At 34.4% G+C, this 13,635-nt stretch overlaps 1 protein-coding gene across 1 annotated transcript in view; it reads right to left on the reverse strand.

The window, feature by feature from the left end:
• Window positions 1-8,806: 8,806 nt before the first annotated feature.
• The window catches only part of LOC121419217 (protein DEFECTIVE IN EXINE FORMATION 1-like), a 40,557-nt gene continuing 35,728 nt past the window's right edge, over window positions 8,807-13,635 (reverse strand). The window contains exons 9-13 of the mRNA XM_041613576.1: window positions 13,502-13,628; window positions 11,963-12,247; window positions 11,124-11,246; window positions 10,095-10,255; window positions 8,807-9,057 (exon numbers count right to left, since the gene is read on the reverse strand). Of these exons, the coding sequence (XP_041469510.1) occupies window positions 8,919-9,057; window positions 10,095-10,255; window positions 11,124-11,246; window positions 11,963-12,247; window positions 13,502-13,628 (835 nt within the window). The 3' untranslated portion in view covers window positions 8,807-8,918. The remainder of the gene's footprint in view (window positions 9,058-10,094; window positions 10,256-11,123; window positions 11,247-11,962; window positions 12,248-13,501; window positions 13,629-13,635) is intronic.

Below are 13,635 nucleotides of genomic sequence, written 5' to 3' on the forward strand. Positions count from 1 at the left end.
ACAGTTGATGTTCAAGTGTATTGCTCGCACTTAGCATCCACTTAACGAGCTACTTATACCCCCTGCGGAGGCCGAGATGAAGGGGGTGTCAGACCTTTTACTTCAAATTTATTTAGTGACTCACACTACATGTTGCATGATACGAGGGTCACATAGGTCACTCTCACTTTACTTTTCTCATTATCTACAAATAGTGCATTCATGACAGTGTCTTTATATAATTGTATTGATGAGATTACTAGAATTTAAACAAATTACTGTTGTTTGATATTAATGTTTTCAATAAACGAGATTACTTGAGGTTTTAAGTTATATTAAGTATGTGAAGTCACATGTGTTTAATTCTAATTGGGCGTGGATGCTTTGTTCGATGATAAATCATAGCCAAAAGCACAAAGAATGATTTGATTCAACTTTAAGTCCTCATAACCCCTTTCTTTTGTACCCCCTTCTCCTTTCTGTCCTTCTCTTTCTTTCATATTTCTTTCTCGTTTTTTCTATACATCATAGAAATATCGTTTGCTACATTCCTCGAGGGCAAGTGAGAAAAAACTGGTTACATGTTAGCTATCTTCTTAGAAACTTCACATCTCAACAAGATAGGGGGTGTGACAGTTGTCTATCATGTCGTTCCCATGGCAACATCAAAGTACAACGATGTGATGAGAAGCAGAGTCATTTTGAAATATCCCTTTTTCGATCTTCTTTCTTTGATGATTGTACTCTCGCTTCGGACAGCAATGAATATATTAAAGAATGCCGGTGGTTGTGTGCAAGCTCGCTAACTTACATTTGGCTGCAAGCACTTAGATCGCTGAGAAGTGATGAAAATACGAAGATGGTGAAGAGAAAATAAACAAAAGTAGGGCTGGATCTCATACTAACTTGAGTAGTAGCAAACATCACATGCTGACTGAACGCCTCCATCTACTTGAAGCTGTCCGATACAATCTTAACAAGATTTATTAGTTTCTTCTTTCCTGTCTATATGGTGTAGGCCTACTTTTTTCCACTTCGCGTTTGAAAGGTTCTAACTTTTAATTTTCGCTCCCCTTAATTCTTCTCTCTTATACATTTCTTTTCGTTGTTGTCTAGTTTTTATTATTTTATCATTCCTAAGATTTGAAAGTGAAAGCTTTCACAATCGAACGATTTTGTAAGAGAGTAAGACAAAACATAACTATTCTGTATACTTATTTCCAAGAAAAAATATTAATTATCATCAATATCATAAGTTATCATTAACATCTTTGTCGTATTGAATTATATAACTATACTTATCATTGTTATCATCATTTTATAACAATACTTATCGTATATCGATGTAATTATAATCATTGACCTTGGGGGAACATTGAATATATTACCCGCAATATTAGCCCGAGTCTTTAGACGAGGGCAATATGGTTCTGCGGGCAATATATTTGATGTTCCCCTCAGGCAAGTCAATATCATCATTACACCATCATTATCATTGTCAATATTATCAATATCATTATCATCACCATCATCATCATCTCCTTCTTCATTATTATGTATTTATTTATTCATTCATTCGTTAAATAATTAATTTATTTATTCATTCATTCATTTGTTTATTTATTCATTTATTTATTTAGTTATTCATTCACTTATTGATGCACTCATAAGTCGTTTTATTGCATCATAGTATCACTCGCGGCCAACAAGCCGAATTTAACCCATTATACCTCTTTCCCACTGTCGTGCATCCGTTACGATTGACATTTCGAAGCTGATCGGAAAACATTTGAGCTGTCTAATTTTTTTCTCTACAATCACAACGATTGCCATGAGAGACTTCAAGATCTGGTAAGATCTGCCACGATCAATATGATTATTCTACAACTTTAGATCACAGTTTCAATCGTTGCAAGAATTGAGAGAGTGGGTACTAGGTATCACATAAAACACTTCAATATGCAATTTAAAAAAAACATTCACAAAAAATTTACTTCTTAAGAAACGATAAAAACAACAAATAGAAATGTTGTTTATCATGGTGGAGACGCATGTCTTAAATTATGACATGCATCTTCATCACGACAAACAAATAGTGGAAATACATTTAAAATACATGCTGCCAAATAACATTCAGAATACTGATCAACCAGGAAGAAGCTCGGTAGAAAGGGAGAAAGAGAACTGAGATTGAGAAAGAGAACAGAAAGGATAGCTATAGTGGCGATAGAGAAGATAGAAAGAGAGAGATATAGTGTGTGTGTGTGTGTGGGTGGGTGTGTGTGTGGGTGTGTGAGGTCTGGTGGGGTGTGTGAGGGTGGGTGTGGGTGTGTGTGTGTGAGTAAGTGAAAATGTGAATACTCATACTAAGCATGCTAAGAACCAGGCAGATCGTTTTAAATACGTATACATAACTGGAATGAAATGGCCGCGTCGAAATAAAACAAATCAAATTACAAATATATACATGGCTTTAGTGATACAAGGCATTAGAAATTTACTTTTTAAAATTGTACATGGTAAAATAACCATTAAATCAAAAATTCATATATGAGTGGCAAGATTCTTATTATTTCCATTATTATTATTATAAACACCATCATAAGCACAATGATCATCATCATTCTAACCATTGTCATCATCATAATCACAATCATATCAATGTTATTACTCTCATCGATATTAATATTGCATTCATCTATAACCATTCTTCTTCAACAAACTGATCTTTGGCAGTGTTGCTGATAGCGCTCTGTCTACGAGTCGACCCCCACGACGCCATCATCCTCGGCCACTACGGGCGGCGTGAAAACCACTCCACACCTGCCTATACCAGCTGCTCAGATATTATATGAACAAAAATGGATAAAAGGTGGTCAAATTATAGCTCGCTTCTTCGCACTGTTTAAAGGAATTAACATGCATATAATTAGGGACCAGTAAGTTTATAATACTTAAAATCTTCTTTTATGGAAGTACTTGTATGGGATTGATGGCAAGTTAAAATCATAACACTAAAATCTTCTGAATTTTGGAGGCTGTTCAGATTTGCTTGGCACGATTGAAATAAAGAAACTCAAATCTTCTTATAATATGGGAGTTATGCTAGTCCAGATTTAGTTAGCAACCAGTGAAGTTCATTTTGTGTTAATCTTCTTAAATGCATAGAAATTACAAGCTCTTGTGATAGTACCAGCAGATAAGATACTTTAGTGAATCTGCATCGTTAAGGACGCAAAGTTGATATGTTAACCATAGGCTCAGCTGAAATGCGTTTAATTCCTTGGTTTTCAGGAGAAAACAAATGGTTAAGATTTCCGGCTTTGCATCTTCTTTGTTTCAAGGCCCTATTGGTTGCACATTTGCAGGCCAGCGACCCATTCTCGAGGTGAAGGCACAATTGGAACGTATTTTTTGAAAGGAAAGTTTTGAGTTTAGATGACAGAAAACAACCGATAAAAATGTTCATTTAGATATTCTCCTAAAAGAAAACTCAAAATTGTCACGGTTATATGGAAACAAAAGATAGGATATGCACGCGCAAGTGTTATATAGGCGCTTTTGATATCCAATGTATGTTTTTAAATGTAAACGTTACAATCACTTTCTCTTAGTTCGAAGTCTCCAGCTACACTTGTTAATTTTCTAACGGAAAAATCAAGAAATCAAGAAACAACAAAAACAACAGGCATTTATATAGGGTCATCTATCTATACAGAAAAAAGATAATTCGAGACGCACTAATTTCAAACTCGAGCTGCCTTCCAGCGCTCAGTGTGCATTCAAGGTATTAATCCTGCCATGTACCCATTCACCTGACTGAAACAATGAAAATATATAAAACAGTAAACTAATAACACTAAAAATACAATGATATTACAAGTAAGAAATGACAACACACACTCATTAATTCAAATCATGAAGGGAATATAGATGAGCTATGACAATTAAGATGTGTCATGACTCGAGAGGAATAGGAATGTAGTATTTGTTTGTTGTTGTTGTGATTATTCTTAAAACGGTGATGGTTGTAGTCATACGGAAGTGATATCGCTCCATCTTTGATTACTTCTTATAGAAGATATATGAAATGATCATCACTCGACTATAGTAACGAGAATGACAACACGTTGCCATTCAATTATAGCCAGGTGTAGATGGTGAATGTTGATAGTCAACGTCTGGAACAGAGCAAGCAAGATAGAGGAATACTGGCGTATGATAGGAGGGGCGGTAAGGGAGACCGAGTTGTCGATATGGTGCGTTGTTCCGGATAATTTGCATGTGAGCTAAGCGAGCGAGCAAAAAAATCTGGCGTGTGACAAAGTCAAAGCATTCAGATGTCAATAGAAATGTCGATGAAATTTATCATGTTTAAAAGAAAAGAAAAGTAAAAATACAAATGATTTATCTAAAATATACCACTTTTGTAACGGGGGGAGCAGCCTATTGAAACCCTAACCAGTGCGCCATTGTGTGGCGAATGATGCTTGGAGAATTCACTCGGAAACAAAATGAAATATGATGATGAGGCGCATTTTGCAACTCTATCGTATCAGTTTATGTATTTTATTTCTAATTCGATTTATGATTTTTCAATGTTTTTGTGAATGCATAATAACAAGCGCGTGGGCAGGATAGGGGGCTTAGGTGTTACTAGCTGCATCTTTTGTCTCTTCGTCTTTCCCAAGATGACACTCTATAACAAAGAAGAAACCCTCGTGACACCAGTAGAGAAGATTTAAAGATCATAGCAGGAGTAGTATTCATGGTTATAAGAGATTGTTCAGGTCTTAACGGTTTAGGAGAAAGTGGCTAAAATGGCAAGATGTAGCTTTCTTTACACATCGAGACCCCTAAGTTCTTTTGTGATATAGATTATCATCTTGTAATCCATGCAGATTAGTAACAGGTTGTTACATCGCAAATCTTCTTCCATCGTTTTCAGCCCATTTTAAAAACCCATCAAGATGACAGAAACATAAAAGGTAAGTCAACTCATACCAAAGAGAAAGAAAAGGAATAAGAGTCTTTTTTAAATATCGTCCCTTTTCAATGATTATCCTCTGCGCTATGTTTCTTTTCATGAAATATTTGCTCGTTAACAAAAGATTCTTTGGTTTTTCGTTATTCAAACATTCACCGCAATTGCACCAATATGGCATCGGGTATTCACCACAACCATTTACCTTTGAAGAATGCATCTGCTTAAATTTTGGAAAAAGTTTGACAGCATAGATTTTCAGTAGTCCAACCGCACCCAAAGCCTTGAAAAGCGGATTGTAATGAGCCAGATTTTTTTTTAATCTTGGTATGATTACAATATTTCTCATAAGGTTTCAATTTTTAAGCCCTCTTTTGATTCATAGTAAAATCGGACAAAGGATTAAGGCAACACGATTTGATAAGGCAAATTAATATATACGCTAAGAGGAATTGGATATACAGATACAGGAGTGGTTAAATGAAGAGTACAACCAACTTGGTTGATACCTCGTTCACACTGTCGTGTGATCCTTTACGAAAGCCTCGATTGGCCTTTCGTAAATGATCGCGAACATTTTTGGACCATTCAAAATTCTTCTACGATCAATACGATTGCCACGACTGATCTGTATGATCTGATAAGATCACTACGATTGCTCCACGAGTAAGACCACTGTTTGAACCGTGGCGCAAATCGTGACTGTGAGAACTATGTATCACCAACTGTAAATATTACCACGATCTTTAATGGCTCTCAAGTAATTTTAATGAAATGTTGAATATTTACAAAAAAAAAGAATGATACTACTCCTTACTACGCACTGACTACGGATCAGAAGAAAACATACAATGGCTAACAAGTCTGTAATAACGAAAGTGGGGTATTCGAGAAAAAAAAATGAACTGCAATAGGGAAGTTTTAAATTCCCAAAACTTTCATGAGATTTATGGTTGGGAATTGTAGACATTTGATCAAGAGATTAATAATTCGTGGCATGACCCTTAAGGGCACACATGAGTAATACAGACCCCCATTCACTCACGTGTTATATCATAGCTCATCAAAAAATCATTAAAAATCAATCCCTCGATAGATTTTGCTTTAATTCACTGACATTAGTCACAATTAACAGTGCATTAAGACTTGATATGTTAATCAGGTACTTGACCAGCTCAATCAAAAGTTAAATGGCCTGAAATAAGACTAACCATAATTTCGGCCAGTTCATCGCCAGAAAAACCAGAACTGCATTGTGGGTAATAATGATTAAAATGAAATACAAAAATGCAGTCTAGCCTTCCCACACGCCTTGATTATGAAAGAGTATGAACATAGCATTATGTCTATCGTTTTTCTTTTGTTATACAAACATTTGATCTATTTTTAATGAATTATTTTAATCAACAAAGTCATGTGATCTTTACTTACGCCTGTCCGGCATGCATTGCGCGCAGATGAATTACACTCGTGTGCCCTTAAGATATCCCGCGGTTATATCATTTTAGGCGTTTGAACTTTTCGACGATCGATTGTACAGATTTTCCGCGGGTTTTACTCGAGATAAAATGATTGAAAATATAAAAGTACATGGATGGTAGCTCCAATTATCATTCACGGAATGCCATATAATTTAATATACTGGTATGATTGGAGTAATGTTGTTCTCACCCATATTCACCATTTTATTTTAACGTAAACCCAGGGAACTTTGTTCTGAAAATTAATACTATAAGACTTTGATATATCACCTCTATTAAGCATCATCTTTATTGATTTTGAGGGAATACTGTGTGTAACAAATGAATTAATATTTGTGTAAGCACTCTGAAGAATATAAGCTTTGTTCGCCTATCGTGTGTACAGGAAACGGCGGTATACGATGTTCGTAACGATACAGCTTTCGACTACAGATGGCGCAGGTACGATTTCAAGTGGGATTGGATAAACCATGATCGGGAACAATAGAATAGAATTTGACTGGGCGCACAACACGGGTTATGTGTTCATAATTTGAATCTTGAAGCAGAAAAATTACAATCTTTCTTCACACCTATGCTCCCGATTTTACTGAAATCGAATGTTCATTAGTGATAAACTTTCCTCCAAGACTGCAAAACAGTCAAGTCAAGTAAAATCACAATAAATTTCTCCAACATCACACAATCTGACATCCCCCATCAACAATCAAAACGCACACATGCAACCTGACGCAAATACACAAATGTATCCACAGACTCATACCACGCCCATACAAACTGATCGAAATAAAACCAGTGCGATTAAAAAAAAAGGTTAGAATACCACTAACACTGCAATGAGAGAAACAGAATTGGAATATTTAAAACTTATATATTAATCATCTGAATTAAATCAGAAGGGAAAACATGACAGTTGTATTGCAATGAAGCAATTCAATATAACAGAGAACAAACACTACAAATGAAAGTGACTTATTTTAGACGCCAATCTTCTGTATTATATCTGCAATTAGAGGAATCCACAAGTGAGAATGAAGGGCTGGTATAATTATTCCAAACTATTCATATTCTCTTTGTTTCTTTTTTTTATACCATACTCAGAATACAATCCCAAAACCACACACACAAACTACATTAAGAAATTATGTCATATTTGATTTTTTCTATAACTGAGTTTATTATTTTTTGGGGCAAGGGTAGGGAATTGTTAACTTGAATAAATGTGTTATCAAACAAATCAGGCTTTCAAATAAAACAAACAAAAGTCCTTTATACAAAATTGCAATTTTTATTTCAAAATACATTGCACTCAACATAAAACAAAAATGTATGAAATATTCAATTATATTAAAAAACTGCAAAATCCATACTTCATGGGTATTAGTGCTTTACAATAAATATAATACTGTTCTCGTTCATATCATTCAGAGTCTACACCAGGATATAGTATGTTTCACTATGTAAATCTGCTGGATTTGTTTATATAGAAATTGAAAACTACATTTTTGGACACCTTATTGTATAAGGAATACGAATAACAATGTTTACATTTGCACTGATCCCTACATGGCCGACATCTTGGATTTTACAAAATAGTCACCAAAATAGGGTTTTCAATGATATCTCAGCTCTTGTTAAATAACCTAGAATCATATTTAGGCATCTAAACCACAATTTCCAAGGTCAAGGAATCTAGTGGTATCAAATTCATCAACCTAATTTGTGAGAGATAATCTTACTCAATTATTTCCAATAAACCCTCAATATGGGAATTCTGGTTTCAAGCTTCTTTAAACATTCTCAGAATATTGTTATAAATGAATACCCCATTCAACCAGTTCAAGCTATTTACTATCGGTGGAACTTTATAGATAAAGCCTGATAATTACTTCTTGCAATAATCAGTAAATGTTTGTTAAGATATCATACACTATGTCAAGAGCACTGCTGATAATGCTAGTTTCTTGTTTTGTATTCATTAGGGGGAAACCAAGGCCAACAAACACACAAGCTGAATGGAGGACTGACGTCTAAAATTGATTGCAATAATTATTACGGAAATCAATCACAAAATTAATTGTAAAATCAATAGTTGTGTTTTTGTGTTGTAAGGCTTCATTATCCTGCATTATTTACTTGTGTCATTTATTCAAGGAATTCAAGGATAATTTTTTTGTATAATGTACTATATATTTTTCTTACTTCAATGTTATTAAGGCATCCAAATCACACTGGAAATGGTAGTGAAGCTACTTAATTAGCCATACTGGACAAAAACATATGTAAATTAAACATATATCTTGTCTGAAAATTCTTCATTTCATCTTCATAAAATAATTTCATCTTCATAAAATGATTTCATCTTCATAAAATGATTTCATCTGGTACAGTATATTTCAGAAACCATCTCAATAAACCTACAATGTACTAGATAATTATACAATGAAATCAACTTATACTAGGTAGACTGACTGTTACCTCTCCTTGGATATATGAGATGTTGGAAGAAGATCTACTTCTGGATATCCATAGAGGATGAGAAGAAGAATCGCCATGGCAATGGTTGGAATCACCAGTAACCATTGGATGTCATCAGTAACCTTGGTATTAAAACTAAATTGACAGAAGAATTGCAAAGTAGAAGAAAAACAAAATCAATATTGATGAGCATTAACATGAAGAGTGGAGTGACAGTTATAACAAACAAGAAAGGAAAAGATATCTTGCTTATTTTTGTAAGTGAGCTTTTCTTAATAGTCTTATGACATCATAACAAACTTGAAAGAACATACTTTGTCTCCTTTCACCCTTTTTCACATAAACTAGTTTAGTTTGACTGCACTTGCTGAATGAAGAATTTATCCACTGTTGCCAACCTCATATCAATCCATGTGTTCAAAATCAGAATTAGTTTCTTTGGTTTATTTGACTACCTCAGGCAAAAAGAAAACAAAATTTGCCAGGGTTCTATTTTGCACAAATATGTAAAAGAGACTTAGTAAGAGATCCTTGGTTAAGTGCTAAAGCAGACATTGTGCATGCAATATATTTCTAACCTCAAAAAATTGTTGAATCTTAAGCCCAGCACACATTATGCAATGTGGATGCACTATGATCCCATTGCAACAAGCTGCAAATCGCATCTCAGTGCAATTGCATCACAGGCCAGCACACACATTGCAACAACTCTGCGAACTCCATGGCACCTCCTCTTTTATGCATACGTTGTCAGCGCTGCAGCAGCGCAGCACATCAATTTGGTTGTGACGTCTACGGCAAATCTGATTCGCTCAAATTATCAAAGTCGCAGAAGAATCACAGGAAGATTTGACATGTCAAATGTATGAGATTAGGTCTGTTATTCTTCTGCAACAATTTCAGCGCATTGCAGGTTGGTACACACTGTGATTCTGTTGCAATCAGATCTTAATGCAATCACACTGCACAGTGTGGGCTGGGCTTAAGAGAAAAGTAACCTGTTTAAACTAAAACAAGGACTATACTCTAAGGCTTGACAAAATTAAATCACTCTGGATATTCCAATTGAAATTGATTCAATTAGCATGAATAGGCTACATATTGGGATTACCAAAACGTATTTTCTAGTATGTGACTATTTTACAGACATAATCTGAAAATGAGAATCCTACCTGACAGGGAATGAGTCAACAAAGATGTGACCATGTTGGTTGATCAAATGAATTTCAACTAATACTGTAGTAGGATGATTAGGTGTTGCTACATTGAGGGAATATAAACCAGGCTGAGAATAGGTTGTACCAGGATGAAGGCAAATTGAACCAGCAAAAACCTACAAAATAAAGATAAATCACAGTTACAACATTTACCGTATTTACACGCTTCATCAGCTTTTTTGTTATGTGTAAACGCGATTAACTTGCATCGGCTCTCGGTGCAGAATCAGCAATTTGCAACACCAAAGTAGTAGGTTCAGAACCGCGAGCAAATGCAGAATTGGCTTTTTCTACGTGTAAACAGAAAGCCAATTCTGCATCGTCAATTGGTGCGCATTTCATTTACTTTACCATTGTGACGTACTTGTACGTGCACGGATCTAGCGTTGTCTTTATTATGACGTATAATGTTGGTGCGCAGATCATTTCAGACTTTTGCCACGCGAGCCAATTCTGCACCTTGAGCTGTGACAGCGTGTAAACGCGGTGCAAGATAAACCAAAAGCCGGTGCACGTGTAAACACGGTAATTATCACAAATTCATTTTCATGTCTAACATAACATTCTAAAATGTTCAGATCTCTTTCTTTGTACAATGAAACTTGAAAGTGCCATTCACTGTTTTATTTTTTTATATTTTATTGTGTTTTTTTTGGGGGGGGGAGATATTATTATGTGCAAATCTAAAGGATTGATAAACACAAGATATCATCAGAGAAACCATCAAGACAGACAGTTAACACTTTCATATTCAATTTGCATGAGTATTTTCAAAATGTACACGAGGGAGAAATATCCTCAAAGTATTTTCATATTTGATTAAAAGATTTGAGAATTGGTGTCTCAAAATATCAATATGAAGTGAATGTGTCAACAAAGTAAGAATAGATTTTATCAGTTATTTCAATGTCTCCCCTTAGAAACATTACATTTACCCTAACAAATCAACGATCTACCGTATATGATGAAAAAATATCAAATTACCTGAATTACATATGAATTATCTCCACTTGATTTGTTTTCATCTTCGATGTGAAAATCTATGATGAAACTTGTACCACTGATGTAAGATTTCTGCTTAGTCTCTCTCCTCACAAATACACCATACTAAAATAAAGAAATGTGTTAAAAGATGTGCTTATTTACTTCCGTTTCATTATCTATTAACTCATTATGTCTTCCTTTATTAAATAACTTATTGTAAATAATGAATGAATATACTTCTTTCTTTCTTTATTCATTTGATTATTCATTCATAACACCTAAAATTGTACAGCTTATTCTGCATCACAAGTCCTGCATTTTAGAACTGGTGTTTTCAAACCAAAGAAAATTTACAACATTCCTCCTTGTTTACCAATTGTGGTTAAGAAATTCATTCATTCCGTGTTGATTTCAAGTACATATCTTCATTATAGCCATGTACATTACACCACACTTGTACATTACGCACCTGCTTGGGTTAATTTCAGTATGACATTTCCTGTGTAATTAACTACATGCCAATCAAGTTGTATAATAACCCATCTCCCTCTTCTATCACTTTCAGAAAAGATTAAGATTTGATAAAACTGTTCTGCTTTTGTACAACTACATGTTATGCAAGAGCAACTGTATTGACACTTTTTTCTTTTAAAAATAACTCAAATTGGAATAAGTTTTGATTGGATACTACAGAATAGTGCTTGGCTAACAGAAAATGAACGACATCTTCAAGATTAAATATTAAGTTTCTTAGTTTTTAAGAATGGTGAGATATATGAATGATAATAGATATTCAAGTTACATGAAAAACAATATCCAAGCCAAGAACCATGCGTTACCTTTGCCTCTTTGTACGCAAATTTGTCATCACTTGTTGTATCCATCCATGTGAGGTCTTCCAGACCCTCGCTATCTATCTCTTGGTTTTGGGTAGACAGGAGCATGATACTACCATGGGTGGTGGCAGCTATCATCTCTACACCAGGCATTGATGGAATCATGTCTGCCATATGTACAGAGGTCAGTGAACTTTCACCAAGTGCAATAGTCTCAATACATGGACCTTCTTCACCATTATGTGATGGGGATATAATGTACAAGTTGCCATCATATCCTACAGTTATCTGTATAGATTAGAAGAAAGAAAAACATTAAAAATTCTTAATCAATAAAATCAGTGTTCCATTTAAAAAAAATCATAGTGTTGATCAATAAATAAAAAAAGTGTAAATTATACTTGAAAAGCAATTCTAAGCAAGGAAGTAATTTTTCCCCAATTTTGAGTTTTACGTAATGTGCTCAAAATAAATCATCATGAGGCAAATCTTTATCAAGATAAAATACAGTTGACTTCTTGGAATTATCTCAATTATCACCTTATTAATAATTTACCATTAGCATCCCTTAAAACATGCAAATACAGAGTTACTCTTATAGCACACATACATCATGAGTCACAGAAACTTGACTAAAATTCTTTCATTCTCATGAAAAAACATATTTCCCACACTTATATATCAAGACTTCAAGAACAATCATTGAAACCAGACATGAGAAATAAAAAGAATATGGCTTAAACCACAACATATTTTGATACAGTAATTTCACTAGAACCACAACTCTCTTTATTTCCTTCTAAATATCTTTTACTCAGAGGTGCCAACATTGCTTCCGTGACGGCATGATCAATATCTTAGAAACGTTTTCAAAGAAAACAAATTGCACAAGTTTTAAAGTCATTCCTTGCATTGTCATATCAAAATCTCACAACATTCCATACTTCATAGTAGTTTCTATTGTGAAGTTCATTGATAACTATTTTCTAAAACAAGTGTCTGTTTTATTGAATTGGCAGTGTTGAAAACAAATGTTTTATTGAATTGCAACTGAAAACAATACATAGACAGAGAAAGGTTAATATAATTATCTACGAGACAGACAACAAAAACCACCACAAGATGATCATGTGACAATCTGTGAGTTAAGACTCATTGTATTTGTTCATAAACTATTATTTCTGTTACAATAACCTTTCAATTACTGTTTATGAACACATGCTACTGGTTCAAAGTACCTTTCTACCAGAATTGTGAATTATCTAATCTAATCCATTATCAAAACTAGTATTTCACACGTATTTCACTGCGATAAACCATAAGCAATGAAATCTGTCCGATACTCTTCAATATGGGGGGTGGTGCAACAATTAAAGCCCCATCTATTTTTTGTCTGGGGGGGCATAACAATTGTGTAGATTTATACAGGCCTGCTAATTTCTCTGTTTATATACAATCTCATTGAAAATTTTCAGACAAAATGTCAGGACTGAATTTCATAAAGCAGTGAGGTAGAGAATAGGAATCAATCCAAACACTTACCACAACTGGATGTCGAGATGACTTTATGAGACTGGTGATTACAATATTTGATACAAGTCTGCTTCCTACGTACACAGGCCAATGTTGTAAATGGGTACCAGTCTTGCCTGATAATGCCCAAACATTCCTTTTAG

Source organism: Lytechinus variegatus, chromosome 7 (assembly GCF_018143015.1).
Source record: "Lytechinus variegatus isolate NC3 chromosome 7, Lvar_3.0, whole genome shotgun sequence".
Classification (NCBI taxonomy): domain Eukaryota; kingdom Metazoa; phylum Echinodermata; class Echinoidea; order Temnopleuroida; family Toxopneustidae; genus Lytechinus; species Lytechinus variegatus.